Source organism: Spea bombifrons, chromosome 11, assembly GCF_027358695.1.
Source record: "Spea bombifrons isolate aSpeBom1 chromosome 11, aSpeBom1.2.pri, whole genome shotgun sequence".
In the NCBI taxonomy this organism is placed as follows: domain Eukaryota; kingdom Metazoa; phylum Chordata; class Amphibia; order Anura; family Pelobatidae; genus Spea; species Spea bombifrons.
Window position 1 is genome coordinate 34,288,703 of NC_071097.1, and position 14,514 is coordinate 34,303,216.

The window sequence follows — 14,514 nt, forward strand, 5'->3', positions numbered from 1 at the left end:
ACCGTATATATATCTAAATGTATATGAGCGTATATAATATATATATATTAATGTATATGTGCGTATACCGTATATATATATAGATATATATATATAAATGAATATAAGCGTATATAATATATATGTATATATAAATGTATATGTGCGTATACTATATGTATATAAATGTATATGAGCGTATACTATATGTATATAGATGTATATGTGCGTATACTGTAGATATATATATGTATATAAGTGTATATGAGCATATATTATATATATATAAATGTATATGAGCGTATATAATATATATGTTAATGTATATGTGCGTATACTGTAGATATATATATAATTGTATATGAGCGTATATAATATATATAAATTAATGTATATGTGCGTATACCGTATATATATGGTGTCTCGTGCTGCTTCTGGTAATGTCATGGTCTCCGCGGGACACAATATCAGCGGGAGAGGATATAATGTGTGGCAGGTTAGAGTCAAACAATGAGACAGGCTGAGATAAAGAGACTGACGCAATTCAGAGCGGGAGAGGAACCATCAGAGAGAGAACCGTGCCTGTCTCTGCCTGGGGGGTCCCGTAATCCCAGGAGGGGTCACTCACTGATTGTCTCTCTGACATTTCCCTCTCTCTTTCAAGTTTTAGGCTTTGACATTCATTAGACCGGCTGACGGTCTCACAGCCATCATGAAGCAGCAGGTCTCTGAGTGACTTCCACTCCTGGTAACGTTGGAGCGCCGCAGTGTGCCGGAGAGCGCTTCTTAATCGAGACATCGGGATGTTTTCGAGAAAGAGAAGCTTTACTTTTGGAGCGTATGGCGGGTGAGTAGATGGCAGCCGTCTCCTTCCGTGAGATGCACGGGTGGACTTCTCTCTTTCTCTGGTGCTGTCTCTTTCTTTGAGAACCCGCTTTCTGTCTCTTACACAGTGTCTGTTGCTGTCTCTCCTAACCAAGCTGTCTCTCTCTTGGCGCTCTTTAATGAGTGTGCGCTGTTGTGTGTGTCATCTTGGTGGTCTCTTCTGGATCCCACCTGTGGAGCAGTCTCATTCTTTTGGTCTCTCAGGGTGGATAAAGTCCTCTTCACCGACACATTTCTCCCGAGACCTGTCCTCTCGCCTACCAGAGATCTCTCTCCGATACAGTCCAACCGTCTTCCTTCTCTCCTGTTAGGAAACCAGAAGACCCCGACCTTTGTAGCGGCCAAGTATTGGGTAACCACAGTGACGAGATGTCCCACGTACCAACTACTCAAAGCAAGGTCAGCATGCGCTGCGTCATCAAACGCTCGTTTATCATTTGTAATAAATATCGGTCACTTCTCTGTAATATTAATGTTTTTCCACCTAACCTTTATTTCAGCTGAAACACAGACTCTTAGATTCCGCATGTCTATCCCATGCATGTTTAAATCCCCTCACTGTATTACCCTCTACCACTTCTGCTGGGAGGCTGTTCCACTTATCTACCTCCATCTCAGTAAAGTAAAACTTTACAATTTTAGACCTCATTGTAGTTCCTGTTTATTAGCATTTTGTGTTGTAAGAGGTTATTGTTTTAAAATGTCCGCGACATGGCATGGGAAGTCCTGACCATTGGAGCTTACAATCTAATTCCACCCCAGAATTTGCCTGTAATTCTTTCTCTGTTTCCCAGCCTGCCGATTTGTTTGAAATGATCGAGAAAATGCAGGTAAGTGTCGACGCTTTTAAACTGAAAGATTTGTCTTGTATTTTGTGAAACATCATGCATTTATATATTTTTATATATACTGGCATTCAAAAGTTTGGTTTCGAAATAAAAAGCACATTTTGTTCATTAAAATTACATGAAATAGATCAGAAATCCAGCACAGACGGGGTTAATGTTGTAAATAGCTAGTGTAGCTGGAAACGGCTGATTTTTAATAGAATCTCTTCATAGGCGTACAGAGGGCCTTTATCACTCCCATCACTCCTGTGTTCCAATGGCCCTTTATCACTCCCATCACTCCTGGGTTCCAATGGCCCTTTATCACTCCCATCACTCCTGTGTTCCAATGGCCCTTTATCACTCCCATCACTCCTGTGTTCCAATGGCCCTTTATCACTCCCATCACTCCTGTGTTCCAATGGCCCTTTATAACACCCATCACTCCTGTGCTCCAATGGCCCTTTATCACTCCCATCACTCCTGTGTTCCAATGGCCCTTTATCACTCCCATCACTCCTGTGTTCCAATGGCCCTTTATCACTCCCATCACTCCTGTGTTCCAATGGCCCTTTATCACTCCCATCACTCCTGTGTTCCAATGGCCCTTTATCACTCCCATCACTCCTGTGTTCCAATGGCACGTTGTGTTCACTGATCCAAAATTAAGTTTAAAAGGCTAATTGATGTTTAGAAACCCTTTTGTAATTACGTTACAGCCAGAAATTTCCTTGTTTTCCATGAAAACAGCCGAGTGACCCCAAACCTTTGTAAATGATATTTTTCTTGTGCTTGGTGTTGATAATGTACGGATTGTTACGATGTTGCGGTTACGCTGTCTTTTATTTGTAGTGCAGCCGTTTAGAGGATCAGCGATGTGTCCTGCCCTCACCTCTGAAGGTTTGGTATTCATTTGACCTTGATGCACCTCACACTTGTTCCATGAATGTCCTTCAAACCCTCAAGGTCGTTGCATATTTCTTAATATCACCAGACCAATGAAACATAATTCTTATCTGTCCCTCTTTAGGAAGAAACCCAAATCCTCCATCCCTCTCTCCTCCCCTGATGCCCCTCTTTTCTAGGAGGTCAGAATGTTTGCTGGGTATGAGGGGATCGCAGGGTTCTACAGCCCTAAAAGCCCCGATAATGTGTATAGAAACAGCGGGAAACGGCTTTATAAATTAAACGCTAGTGACATAATAATTATCACTATGTCATAGAGTTCTTTCTAGAACAAACATGTCCCTCCGCAGACATCCAGAATACCGGGGCATAGAAAATATTGTGTGTTTCGGGCTCCTCTGTATCGCTCAGACTTCCCCGTAACAAAGTAACCAACATATAAATCCCTCGGCACTCGGTCGCAGTAAAACCTTATTCATTGTGTCTCTTTACCTTTTCTGCCGACAGAGGAACGAAGCAGACGCGGAGCATCCGATACACGGGGTCAGGAATTTATTTATTCTTCTCGTTCTCCTTTTACCTCTATCCAGGTGTTAAAAGTAATATCATCGCCGTTTGTTTTATTTTCACAGCCTAAATCCCCTAAATCTATGTAAAAAAATCAGAAAATGTAGTAAAAATACTTTCTTTTAGGGCTCTTTTGGTTACAAAGTATTTTTTTCCCTAGATACTAAAACGTGGCCGTCCTTTCCCCCTCCTCGTTTCACCCGCTTCTGGGGGATATTGGATTGAGGGGACCTGTCATTCTTTGCCTCCCCCTGGATCCGATCTCCCAACGTCCAATGAAAGGCTGCGAATTCTCCAATCAGATCCCACCGCGCGTTTATATAGGAAGCACTTCTTGGGTAAGGTACGGTGATCTCTACATTTCTATCCTAGCAGGGATTAGCGCTGATGTCTTCTCGTATACCTCCATGTGATATTTTGCGTTAGAGGCCAGCCTCAAAATCTGTATAAACTGCGACAAAAAAAGTATACGTGTTGTATTCTGGGTTCTAGAACGGCACGGTAACAGAACATTGTTTAGGGTTGTCTGGTTTTAGGTATAGGAGGGTCATGTGGTGGGTCTGTTGATGGTCCCTCTGTAGTGGTGGATCATGGAGGTTGCCATGTAAGTAGGTTATGCCATGCTGGTTCCTTTGGTTTGTGTAAGAGAGGGTCTACTGTTGTGTGCAGTGTGTTAGTTGTTGTGGTTCCTTGGTGCTGGGCATATAGTTGGGTATGTCATGGTGGTTGATGGGTTTAGGTTGGGCAGTTGAATATGTCGCGGTTGCTCCTTTGGGTTGGCAGTTGAATCTGTCATGGAGTTGGATAGGTCATGGTGGTCCTTGGTGCTTAGTTGGGTGAGACGTGGTGGTGTCTCTGTCTTGAGTAGCGAGTCAAAGAAGAACATATCGAGAAGAACTGTATTTGTCGCCTGAGGAGACTTAATTACCCAAATGCATTTTTGGATAACTTTGACCCCTAGATCATTACAGCGTCTCATGACTGTTGGACACTATGAAGAACCGGTTGCACTTTTGAAGGTGGCAGTCATCCCGTCATTAAGGCTGGGCGCTACTAAAGGGCTAAATTTGGAGCAATAGAAGGGACGTTCCATTGGTTTGGAAAGTATCTGACCACATACCAGAGACTTTCTTAATATGGCTCATTCCCATTGCATGCAATCCCTAATTGTGTTATCTACCCCATGTCCGTTAAGCAAGTGCCCTGACCGTCTGATCCTGTAACAGGAACATCAGAATTTCTGTGCCCAAGACCCGCGGCTCGGAGCCGTTATCCTCTCGGCCAGACTGGAGCCAAAAACAGAGAAGCTGCGTCTGATCCTGAGGTGAGAGGCAGAAGATGACATTATTATTCCTCACAAACACGATGTATCTCCAACAGGCTTCCTAGGCGAGCCAGGGGTTCTGGATTCATGTGCTTGAAATGACCCTATTGATAACCATGGATGTAGCCGAGTGGGGCATTTAGAAGAAGAATAATGGGTATATATTTTTATAATATATATATTATATATATATATAATTTATATACCCCGTTTAATTTATAAAGCCGTTTCTTGCTGTTTCTATACACATTATCGGGGCTTTTAGGGCTGTAGAACCCTGCGATACCCTCATACCCAGCAAACATTCTGACCTCCTAGAAAAGAGGGCCACCAGGGGAGGAAAGAGGGACGGGGGGGATATCTTCCCAAAGAGAGACTGGCCCCCCTAAACAGGGACACTTGGAAGGTCTTGGAGTGTCTATGGCATAGGGGTCCATTGGCCCCAGTTATAGGTACCAACTATTTCTATTTTTAAAAATGTCTATATATTAATATCTACGTCTTCTACTTGCATATTATACCGTATATACAATATGATGTCATAGCCCGGCCTGTACAGTGCAGGACTGAAGGCTGCCGACGATGCTTGTGTATAATTTATCTGCGGGGCTGCTGAATGAGCAGTGCCTATGGCTAGTCACATGACATTGATGGATTGATGACTGCGTGGCGTTCTGAGCATCCTATGAATATATGACATCATTAAGCTTTCACCATGGTTAGCGTGGCAGGGCTCCCTCTATCGCAAACCCCCTCCCCGCTTCTAAAGGTTTCCATGTAATTCCATCTCTTTAAACCATCTTCCTCCCAGAGATTTTTAGGGGCCCTGAGTAAAATGATTTCTGGGGTCCCCATCTTTTACCCCTAAATAAAAAAAGTATAATTAACCATAACCTTGGGACGTTATATTTGACATCACATATTTGTTTCAAACAATAAAGTACCTTAGGGATATAACTTTTGTTATCACACTATGATCCTTTATACATCATACTGTTACAGTATATATCATATATTACTTTATCTACTTTGTACATCTTTTTTTTGTACGGACGTCTGCTCAGGGTCAAGGTCGAGATTAATGTTAAAGAATGAGAGAAGTCATTAAACTTTCACTTTTTACCCAAATCGCAGACAAACTTTATAAAGTAACTCATGGAACTTGGTGGGCTCGGCTTTTGCCTCGCTTATTTTTAACGGGCTTCGGTGGGTTGTGTCTGTGTTTTCCAGAACCAAGTACGGCACCAAACATCGGCTGATCGACACATCGAACTTCGACCACTTCCCCAGCGCAGATGAGATGGCCCACGTAAGACAGAGACCTCAGAGGTCTCTTTCTCCGAGTGTCTGCTCCCCAGTTCTATAAAGCGGCTGGACAGGTGCCCCGTTTGTGTGGAGCCTTCAGACATGCCACAAGTGATGGGCAAATCAAGAATTTGACTCAATAACCCCCAAAATTAATTTTTTGACCATCTCTATGTCTGACATTGTAGAGTATCTGACCCAATTGATTGTCCGTCTCTCTACTTTCCCTGTGTCTCGATCCCTAACACCCGTCTCTCGGTTCCATGCTTGTCCTTTTTCTGTCTCTTGCTTTCCATGCAGCTCTTGTGCGAGGATCTGGCGGTGGATCGAATGTTTCCTGTTCTCTACCTGAAGGTGAGGATTCGTAACCCCGTAGCATGGATGGTGTTCTTATTAAGTTGCTTTTCGTACCTTTTGGCTCGGAGGGTGTGAAATAATGATACTGCCTCCTTCAGGCATCTCAGCTCCTTGTGACCTTCGATGAACACGTCATCAACAACAACTTCAAGTTTGGTGTCATTTACCAGAAAGCAGCACAGGTGAGACGTTCTAAACGAAAAGGGATTTGGGGACAAATTATTGGGAAAACAGAATAACAAATAACTCCTGTGTTCCAATGGCCCTTTATCACTCCCATCACTCCTGTGTTCCAATGGCCCTTTATCACTCCCATCACTCCTGTGTTCCAATGGCCCTTTATCACTCCCATCACTCCTGTGTTCCAATGGCCCTTTATCACTCCCATCACTCCTGTGTTCCAATGGCATGTTGTGTATTTAGGAATTCATTTCTTGGTCTATTTATGTAGACACCAGTCAGGTATCGTAGGTTCTCTTTTTTTTTTTTTTTTTTTTTACAGCTCATCAATTTTCGAAAAATCCAACACTTTGCATTTCTGAAAAACCCTACAATTTCTTTTTTTCTCCATTTCTTTTCCATTTTCTCAGGTAACAGAAGCAGAGCTTTTTAGCAACACAGAAGAAAGTTCAGGATTTACCGAGTTCCTTGACTTTCTGGGAGAAAGAATTAATCTCCAAAGCTTCAAAGGGTGAGACGTTGTTGTCTGCGTGGATACACATTCATTTTGTTTGGCCCACATAACTTATTAGCAGTGACTTGCTTGGTGAAACCTTCAATCTTCTGGGTTCTGCTGTAGGTTCCGTGGTGGTCTGGATGTATCCCAAGGTCAAACTGGATCAGAGTCAGTTTACACCACCTTCCGGGGACACGAGATCATGTTCCATGTGTCAACCAAACTTCCCTACACACCTGGGGATGCCCAGCAGGTCTGTATGAAGTCTCACTGTCCACTTACAGCTATTTCGGGACCTAAGACCACTACCTGGTGGCTGCACAGGGGCTTCCTGCCCCATCCCACACCCTCTCCTCAAGGCTCTTGTTTATGGTTTTACCGGTTCCTTAAATCTTTCCTTCTCTTCTGTTTTGCCTCCCACCTCTCTCAATTCTTTGCAGTCCCTGCCTCTCTCCTTCCCAATGTCTCCTTATCTGCTTCCCCTCCAGGGCCGGCCGAAGGGGGGGGGGCGCGGCATTTTAAACTTCGCCGACCCCATAATCTACGATCCCCCCCCGGTACTTACCTTTAAACAGTCCTGCGGCGAGTCTCCCTGCTCTGCCACGGTGCCAGCTTGTAATGCTGAGCGCCGGAAATTGACGTCACTTCCGGCGCTCTGCATTACAAGCCGGCACCGAGACCGAACAGGGAGACTCGCCGCAGAGGAGAGAGAGAGAGAGGGGCGCCGAGCGGGTAAGCGAAAACCACTCGGCGCCCCTCTCTCTCTCCTCCGCTTCAAAAAAAAAAACAAAAAAAAAGCGCTTGGGGCGGCAAAGTGCCGCCCCTTCTAAAGTGCCGCCTGGGGCAATTGCCCCAGTCTGCCCCATTATAGGGCCGGCCCTGTTCCCCTCTCTCCTTCCCAATGTCTCCTTATCTGCTTCCCCTCTCTCCTTCCCAATGTCTCCTTATCTGCTTCCCCTCTCTCCTTTCCAATGTCTCCTTACCTCGTTCCCAGTGCCTTCCTCTCTCCTTCCCAATGTCTCCTTACCTCGTTCCCAGTGCCTACCTCTCTCCTTCCCAATGTCTCCTTACCTCGTTCCCAGTGCCTTCCTCTCTCCTTCCCAATGTCTCCTTACCTCGTGCCTTCCTCTTTCCTCCCCAACGTCTCCTTATCTTCTTTTCCCTTTCTCCTTTTTTCAGTGCCTCTTCTCTTCTCCCGATTGCCTTTCTCACTCCTCCCTAATGCATCCTTGACTCTTCCTAAGTGCCTCCTCCTCCTTTTTTTCCTTACTTCTTGCTCCTGTTGTTGCCTCGTTCCTTCTGTCCATTCAATAATCGCTCCCCATTTCCAGCTGCAGAGAAAGCGTCACATCGGGAATGACATCGTGTCCCTCGTGTACCAGGACGATGGGGCCGTTTTTTCGCCGGATATCGTTACCTCTCACTTTTTGCACTGTTATATCGCTGTCCAGCCTGACCTCAGCCCCAGCGGAGACACGCTCTACAAGGTGAGGCCTACACCTGAAGACATGGGTGGGTGTGCTGGGGACTGGTAGGGTCTTTTTGTCCTTCTCTTATGGGACCCCCGGCCAGGAATAAACTCAGAGGAATAAAAAGTATCGTATTAAATTATAACTAAATGATTAATTTATAACATTATTGCGCGAATGGTTATTTAACCACAAAACTGTAATATCCAATGAAAAGGTGGTGTTTATTTTTTTTATTATGAATAAATCTGATTTAACATCACATTTTAAAATGAATTAATTTCATGAATTATGGATTTCACAATAAAAATCTAATTCTACAAAGTTTATTTTCCTTATGTAATATACTTTGACCTGTTTTTGTGTTTATCTATACAGGTGTCGGTCACAGCCAGGAGCGACGTGCCGAAATTTAGACCTGCCCTTCCAAACCCTGCTATCTTTCAAAAGGTTAGAGTCTATATTGTTTGTGTGTGTGTTATTTCATGGTGTTAGAATGTGTGTGCTGTGTTAGTGTATAATGGTAGTGTGTGTGTTAGCGTTTAGTGTTAGAGAGAGTGTGTGTGTGTTAGCGTTTAGTGTTAGAGAGAGTGTGTGTGTGTTAGCGTTTAGTGTTAGAGATTGTGTGTTAGCATTTAGTGTTAAAGAGTGTGTGTGTCTGTGTTAGCATTTAGTGTTAGAGAGAGTGTGTGCGTGTTCCTGTTTAGTGTTAGAGAGAGTATGTGTGTGTTAGCGTTTAGTGTTAGAGAGTGTGTGTTAGCGTTTAGTGTTAGAGAGAGTATGTGTGTGTTAGCGTTTAGTGTTAGAGAGTGTGTGTTAGCGTTTAGTGTTAGAGAGTGTGTGTTAGCGTTTAGTGTTAGATAGAGTGTGTGTGTGTTATTTCATGGTGTTAGAATGTGTGTGCTGTGTTAGTGTATAATGGTAGTGTGTGTGTTAGCGTTTAGTGTTAGATAGAGTGTGTGTGTGTTAGCGTTTAGTGTTAGAGATTGTGTGTTAGCATTTAGTGTTAAAGAGTGTGTGTGTCTGTGTTAGCATTTAGTGTTAGAGAGAGTGTGTGTGTGTTAGTGTTTAGTGTTAGAGAGAGTATGTGTGTGTTAGCGTTTAGTGTTAGAGAGAGTATGTGTGTGTTAGCGTTTAGTGTTAGAGAGTGTGTGTTAGCGTTTAGTGTTAGAGAGAGTGTGTGTGTGTTCCCGTTTAGTGTTAGAGAGAGTATGTGTGTGTTAGCGTTTAGTGTTAGAGAGTGTGTGTTAGCTTTAAGTGATAGAGAGAGTGTGTGTGTGTTAGCGTTTAGTGTTAGAGAGTGTGTGTTAGCGTTTAGTGTTAGAGAGAGAGTGTGTGCGTTAGCTTTAAGTGTTAGAGAGAGTGTGTGTGTTAGCATGTGGTGTTAAAAAGAGTGAGTGGATGTTATTGGATGGTGATAGAGTGTGTGTAAGTGAGTGTATGATATTAGAGTGTGCGGGTCAGCATATGGTGTTATAGATGCAGCTAATAATTGCAAATAACAAATACCCAGTGCCATTATTTGTATTTATATTAATATTTATTATTATATTTTGTATTATAAGTGGGGCATTTATCTACATTGTGCACACATAGGCTCCATTAAACCAAACAAATAAATAATGACTTTAAATAAATGCCTGTAAGATTAAAAATAATAATAATATTATTATTATACCAGATTTCAGCGTCATTCGGCCCCCGTCTAGTCGCCCGTTTCTCCTGCTGTAAAGACTCAAACCTTAATCAGTCGTTGGTCTCGTCTTAGATTTAGGAGCCGTATGTCTATCCCATGCGTGTTTTAATCCCCTAACTGTATTAACCATTACTGCTTCTGCTGAGAGGCTGTTCCACTTATCTACCACCTACTGAGTTATGTTTTTTTCTAATACCATATTCCACCACCGGTGGGCGCTGACGCCATATCAAGTTATCCACTCCACTGAGATCCGATTCCTATCAATTATTTACAGAGCTCTCTCTGCTCTGAATAAAACATTTTGAATCCATTTGTTATACGGGGGGGGGGGTCACATCGCAGGGCAAAGGGAATCAGCGAGTATCTTGGGCTGTAAGCGCTAGCTGTAGATATTGCGGAATTTATTACCCCCGTCCTGTTATTATTACCCAGCATGATTTTTCATTTCGATAAAGAACGCAGCAGCCAATCGGAAAAGGCCGGCGCTGAACGGAACCGGCTTCCACATAATAGTCACACAAGAGCCGGGGAAACAATTCCTGCTTCGCCCTCATTAACAAAGATGGACGAGGTTCCCATACCATAATAATAATAATAATAATTTTGGCCTCCCCTGACCCGATTCACCAAAATGCTGGTTTCTGAACTTAAAATGTAACTTTTAGGGTTAAAACAAAGCATAGGTAGCTTGTGAGCAGGGACGGGTGGGAGGGAGGTGGGATGTGTGTGTTTGTGTATATTTGTTTGTGTATATGTTGTATGTGAGCATGGATGTGTAAGTGGGGTGAGATGGAGTGTGTGTTAGTGAGTATGAGTAAGTGTGTGTAATTTGTGTAAGTATGTTTACATATGTGTGCCAAAGTGTATGATGAAAGGGGGGGCAAAGGGGAAAGAGGTCACAGACAAGTTGTTTGGGGGCAATGATGGCACAGGCCAGGTGTTGAACTTGGGGGGCCCCAGGGCAATTTTCTTCTCAGGGTCCCGTTGTTTCTAGCTACGCCCCGGACTCGACACGAGACAAAAAAGGATTGATATGCGGTCCATTCCCCACTATTTATTTTGTTCTTTCCCGCAGTATGAGAGCCTCATACGGGACTCCCCGTTTTCCTTTTTAACTATATCTCATCCTAGCAGAGAGGCTCAGTCCCCAGAAGGTCAGATGTAATATAAGGACATTTTACTTTACTGAAGGAGTGGTTGATAAGTAGAACAGCCTCCCAGCAGAGGTGGTAGAGGGTAATACAGTGAGGGGATTCAAACATGCGTGGGATAGACATACGGCTCCTGAATCTAAGACGAGACCAACGACTGATTAAGGCCTGTCTGAGTCTTCACAGCAGGAGGAACGGGCGACTAGATGGGGCTGATCAGTTGGCAAGTTTCTTGGCCATGATGGTTCCTGCAGAGCGAGCGACTAGGTGAAGTTTTCCTGCCTGAGTAACTGAGCTTTGTACCCCAGCTGTTGGCTGTTTTGGAAACATCATAACAACACATTTTCCATTCCCACCAGAACCAGCATTTCCGCGAGCTATTACTCACCAAGCTGATTAACGCGGAGGTCAGCTGTTACCGAGCCGAGAGGTTCTCCAAGCTGCAGGTGAGAAGTAGCTGTCTCGTCTCGGTGTGACAGTCATTACAATCGCTTACCGTCCGTCCAAAAGAAAGTCGAAATCCTTAAGCCTCATGACCAAGAACTTATAGATAATTCATTTTTATTGAGGTGTTTTGTCTGCCCACATCCTGTAAGTTTACAACAATCCACAGCTCTGGGCCAAACCATTTTCTAATTGAATTGCTCTCCTTGGGCCAGTCCATTGCCTGACTATTACTTTGTAATCTCTGGAACAGTCTCTTGGCCCCCTGTAACTTTAAAGTCTGGACCAATTCATCAGCTTCCTCCAAGTATGGCTGTCTGCATCCTTCATCTCTGGACCAAACCATTTTCTTGTGTAACCAATCCATGATCTGCCTATATTGACAATACATCACGGTCATACTACACATAATGACACGTCTTCGTTAACCTCTGGACATCATATTTCTGCATATGTTCCTCATCACTCAAACAGGCCATTGTCACCCTCTAAACCTCTATGTCTGGACCATACCATCATCATCCTGTAATACTCAAGTCGATCTGCTGCCTTTATCCACCTTTTCTTCCATTAAAATAGACTTCTGACCGAATATCGGCTGTATTTTTCATCTTTGCAATTGCCTTCAAGACTGGGCCGGTTCATTGGTTTCCTGTATTTATGGACCAATCCATTGTCTCCCTGCAGCCATCTTTATCTCTGTCGTTGGGATATCGCTACTGCCTCTGTGGACCAAACCATCATTATCATCAACTATTACTTTTATCTTTAACCTTTTCTTTCAGGAACGCACCCGAGGAGCTCTGATTGACAGCTTGTATGAAGAGCTGGTCCTACACAGTCAGAGGGTGTTGGGACCATTGGATGAAGGAGCAGGAGGGTCCATGGGTGAGGGAACTGGAGATAAACTGGAGAGCACTGGTAGCGGGTTTCTGGAAAATTTTAAGGTGAGAAATAAGCTTATTAAGAAAACGTCCAACAACAATCAGATAAGGGCTAACTAACGAGTCATCTCTCGACTTCCTCTGTCTTTCCTGCAGACCTTTTCTCTTTCCTTACGGAGTCCGCAGAGGTCTCGGGACGCTCTCTCCCGGGCCTGCAGGAGCAGCAGCATCGCTATAGATGATGAAAAGAGGTGAGCGCAGGCGTGATGGGGCAACGGCCAGGACCATTCCTCAGGCCCAGACTAGCTCTCAGACCCACCGGGGCAATGTCTGGTAGGACGGTGCCCAAAACAGGGCCCTAGTTTGCCATTTAATTTATCGTCCGCTGGCCTTAAAGCGCCAGAGGGACAATTCCTTAGAAATGGTCAATGAGGGGCAGTTTTCCTCCGCTGATGCCCCTCTTTCCTCCCCTGATGCCCCTCTTTTCTAGGAGGTCAGAATGTTTGCTGGGTATGAGGGTATCGCAGGGTCCTACAGCCCTAAAAGCCCCGGTAATGTGTAAAAGAAACTGTCCAGGGTGTTCCTAACATTTGGATTCATACCTGCCATATCCCCAATTACTACATTTGGTGCCCCCCAATGCCAATAATTCCTGCCCGTAAAAAATGTATTTTCCCCCGATTTTGTGTCAGGGTTTTTAAAAAAATAAATAAACGTGTAGTTTTTAGGAAAGCATTCCCCCCCCGGAGCGCTCGCTCAGTCTGTCACCGCGCTGCGACTGTACTTTAAAAATTCCTTCGGGGGGAAATTTATAAGAGCCGTCGGATGTCAGTGCGCATGCGCGGGCGCTTCGGATCCTGCAGTGCCATCCATCAGTCCTCATGCATTAATTAAAGCCCCGTTTTGAGGCTGTGCAAGCGCTTCTTTAGATCAAGGCTGGTGATTCGCCAACATTCGCGATGAACAAAAAACGGCATTTACGCAGCTAAACGAACGGTTAACTATTAACCCTACCGCTGCTGGAACATGAAAGGGGGGGGTAAATGGAAACATGGGCCTGTGTCTAGAACTTAGGGAACGGGAAGCAGGGGTAAATCCCGCAGCTTTAACGTCCCCGGCATGCTTAAGCATACCTCCCAAGTGTCCCCATTTTTGAGACAGTCCCTCTTTCCTTCCCTGATGTCTCTCTGAGCATAGCTGAGAACTTTCTAAATGAGTCGACCCCAAGACGCTTGAACAATTAACCCTTTAACAGCCTATCATGAAGATTGTATGGAGTGACTTGCTGAATGTGCTACCCAAATGGCTCTAATACCGGCCCTCACGGAAACCTTGACTTGTCATTATTTAAAGATACACTTATGAGCCACCTGCATTCAAGCAGGGATTTCAACCGTAACATACCGGGAGCAAAAACACCAGTTGGAGGCTTTTAAAAATGATCACAACGGCATAGAAAAGGAGGCTCCAGACTGTGTGACCCTGAGAAATTGCCCCTTCGCCCTGAGACTGGGGCAAAAACCTTGAGGGCAAACCCTGATAGTTCCCAGGTATTGATACGAGGGTATCACAGGGTTTTATTACATCATAACTCACATTCATTTCATAATGATGACTTCCAACAAAAAGTTGCATAAAAAGCCCCGCCCTGGTCCCACCTCTAACCACACCTCCTAATATCAGGATCTGTCAATTTATTGTTGCTGTCGCTAGCGGCAACCAACTGCGCACAGCGTTTTATCACATCTGGTCTGATGAGCATACCTAGGAACTCCGTGGGTTAGGTTACCTTGAGCTCTTATGAGGGAGGGGCTAGCCAAATACACAATGTTTGTGTGCACGCGTGTTTCTGTGTAAGCGTGTATGCGTGTTCCCAGGCACGCCGAGGGTGGCGATACACACCAAGATCGCTTAGCAGGTTGCATACCATCTTTGAAAGCCAACACAGTAAAATAAAGCATTTTTGTTTGATTTGTTTTCTCTTTTTTCTGTTTGAACCCAAACAGCAGGCCTGTCAGCAGGATTCTGACCCACTTTTTTT

General features: G+C 44.3%; 1 protein-coding gene across 1 annotated transcript; it reads left to right on the forward strand.

The window, feature by feature from the left end:
* The first annotated feature begins 556 nt into the window (after positions 1-556).
* LOC128468320 (rap1 GTPase-activating protein 1-like) lies at positions 557-12,728 on the forward strand. Its single transcript, XM_053450009.1, has 17 exons — positions 557-826; positions 1,176-1,263; positions 1,659-1,694; positions 2,544-2,591; positions 3,105-3,140; positions 3,325-3,507; positions 4,391-4,488; positions 5,719-5,797; positions 6,094-6,147; positions 6,249-6,332; positions 6,741-6,841; positions 6,950-7,079; positions 8,158-8,313; positions 8,674-8,745; positions 11,505-11,591; positions 12,375-12,536; positions 12,630-12,728. The coding sequence occupies exons 1-17, from the start codon at positions 783-785 to the stop codon at positions 12,726-12,728; spliced, it is 1,557 nt and encodes a 518-aa protein (XP_053305984.1). The 5' UTR covers positions 557-782.
* The last annotated feature ends 1,786 nt before the right edge of the window (positions 12,729-14,514 follow it).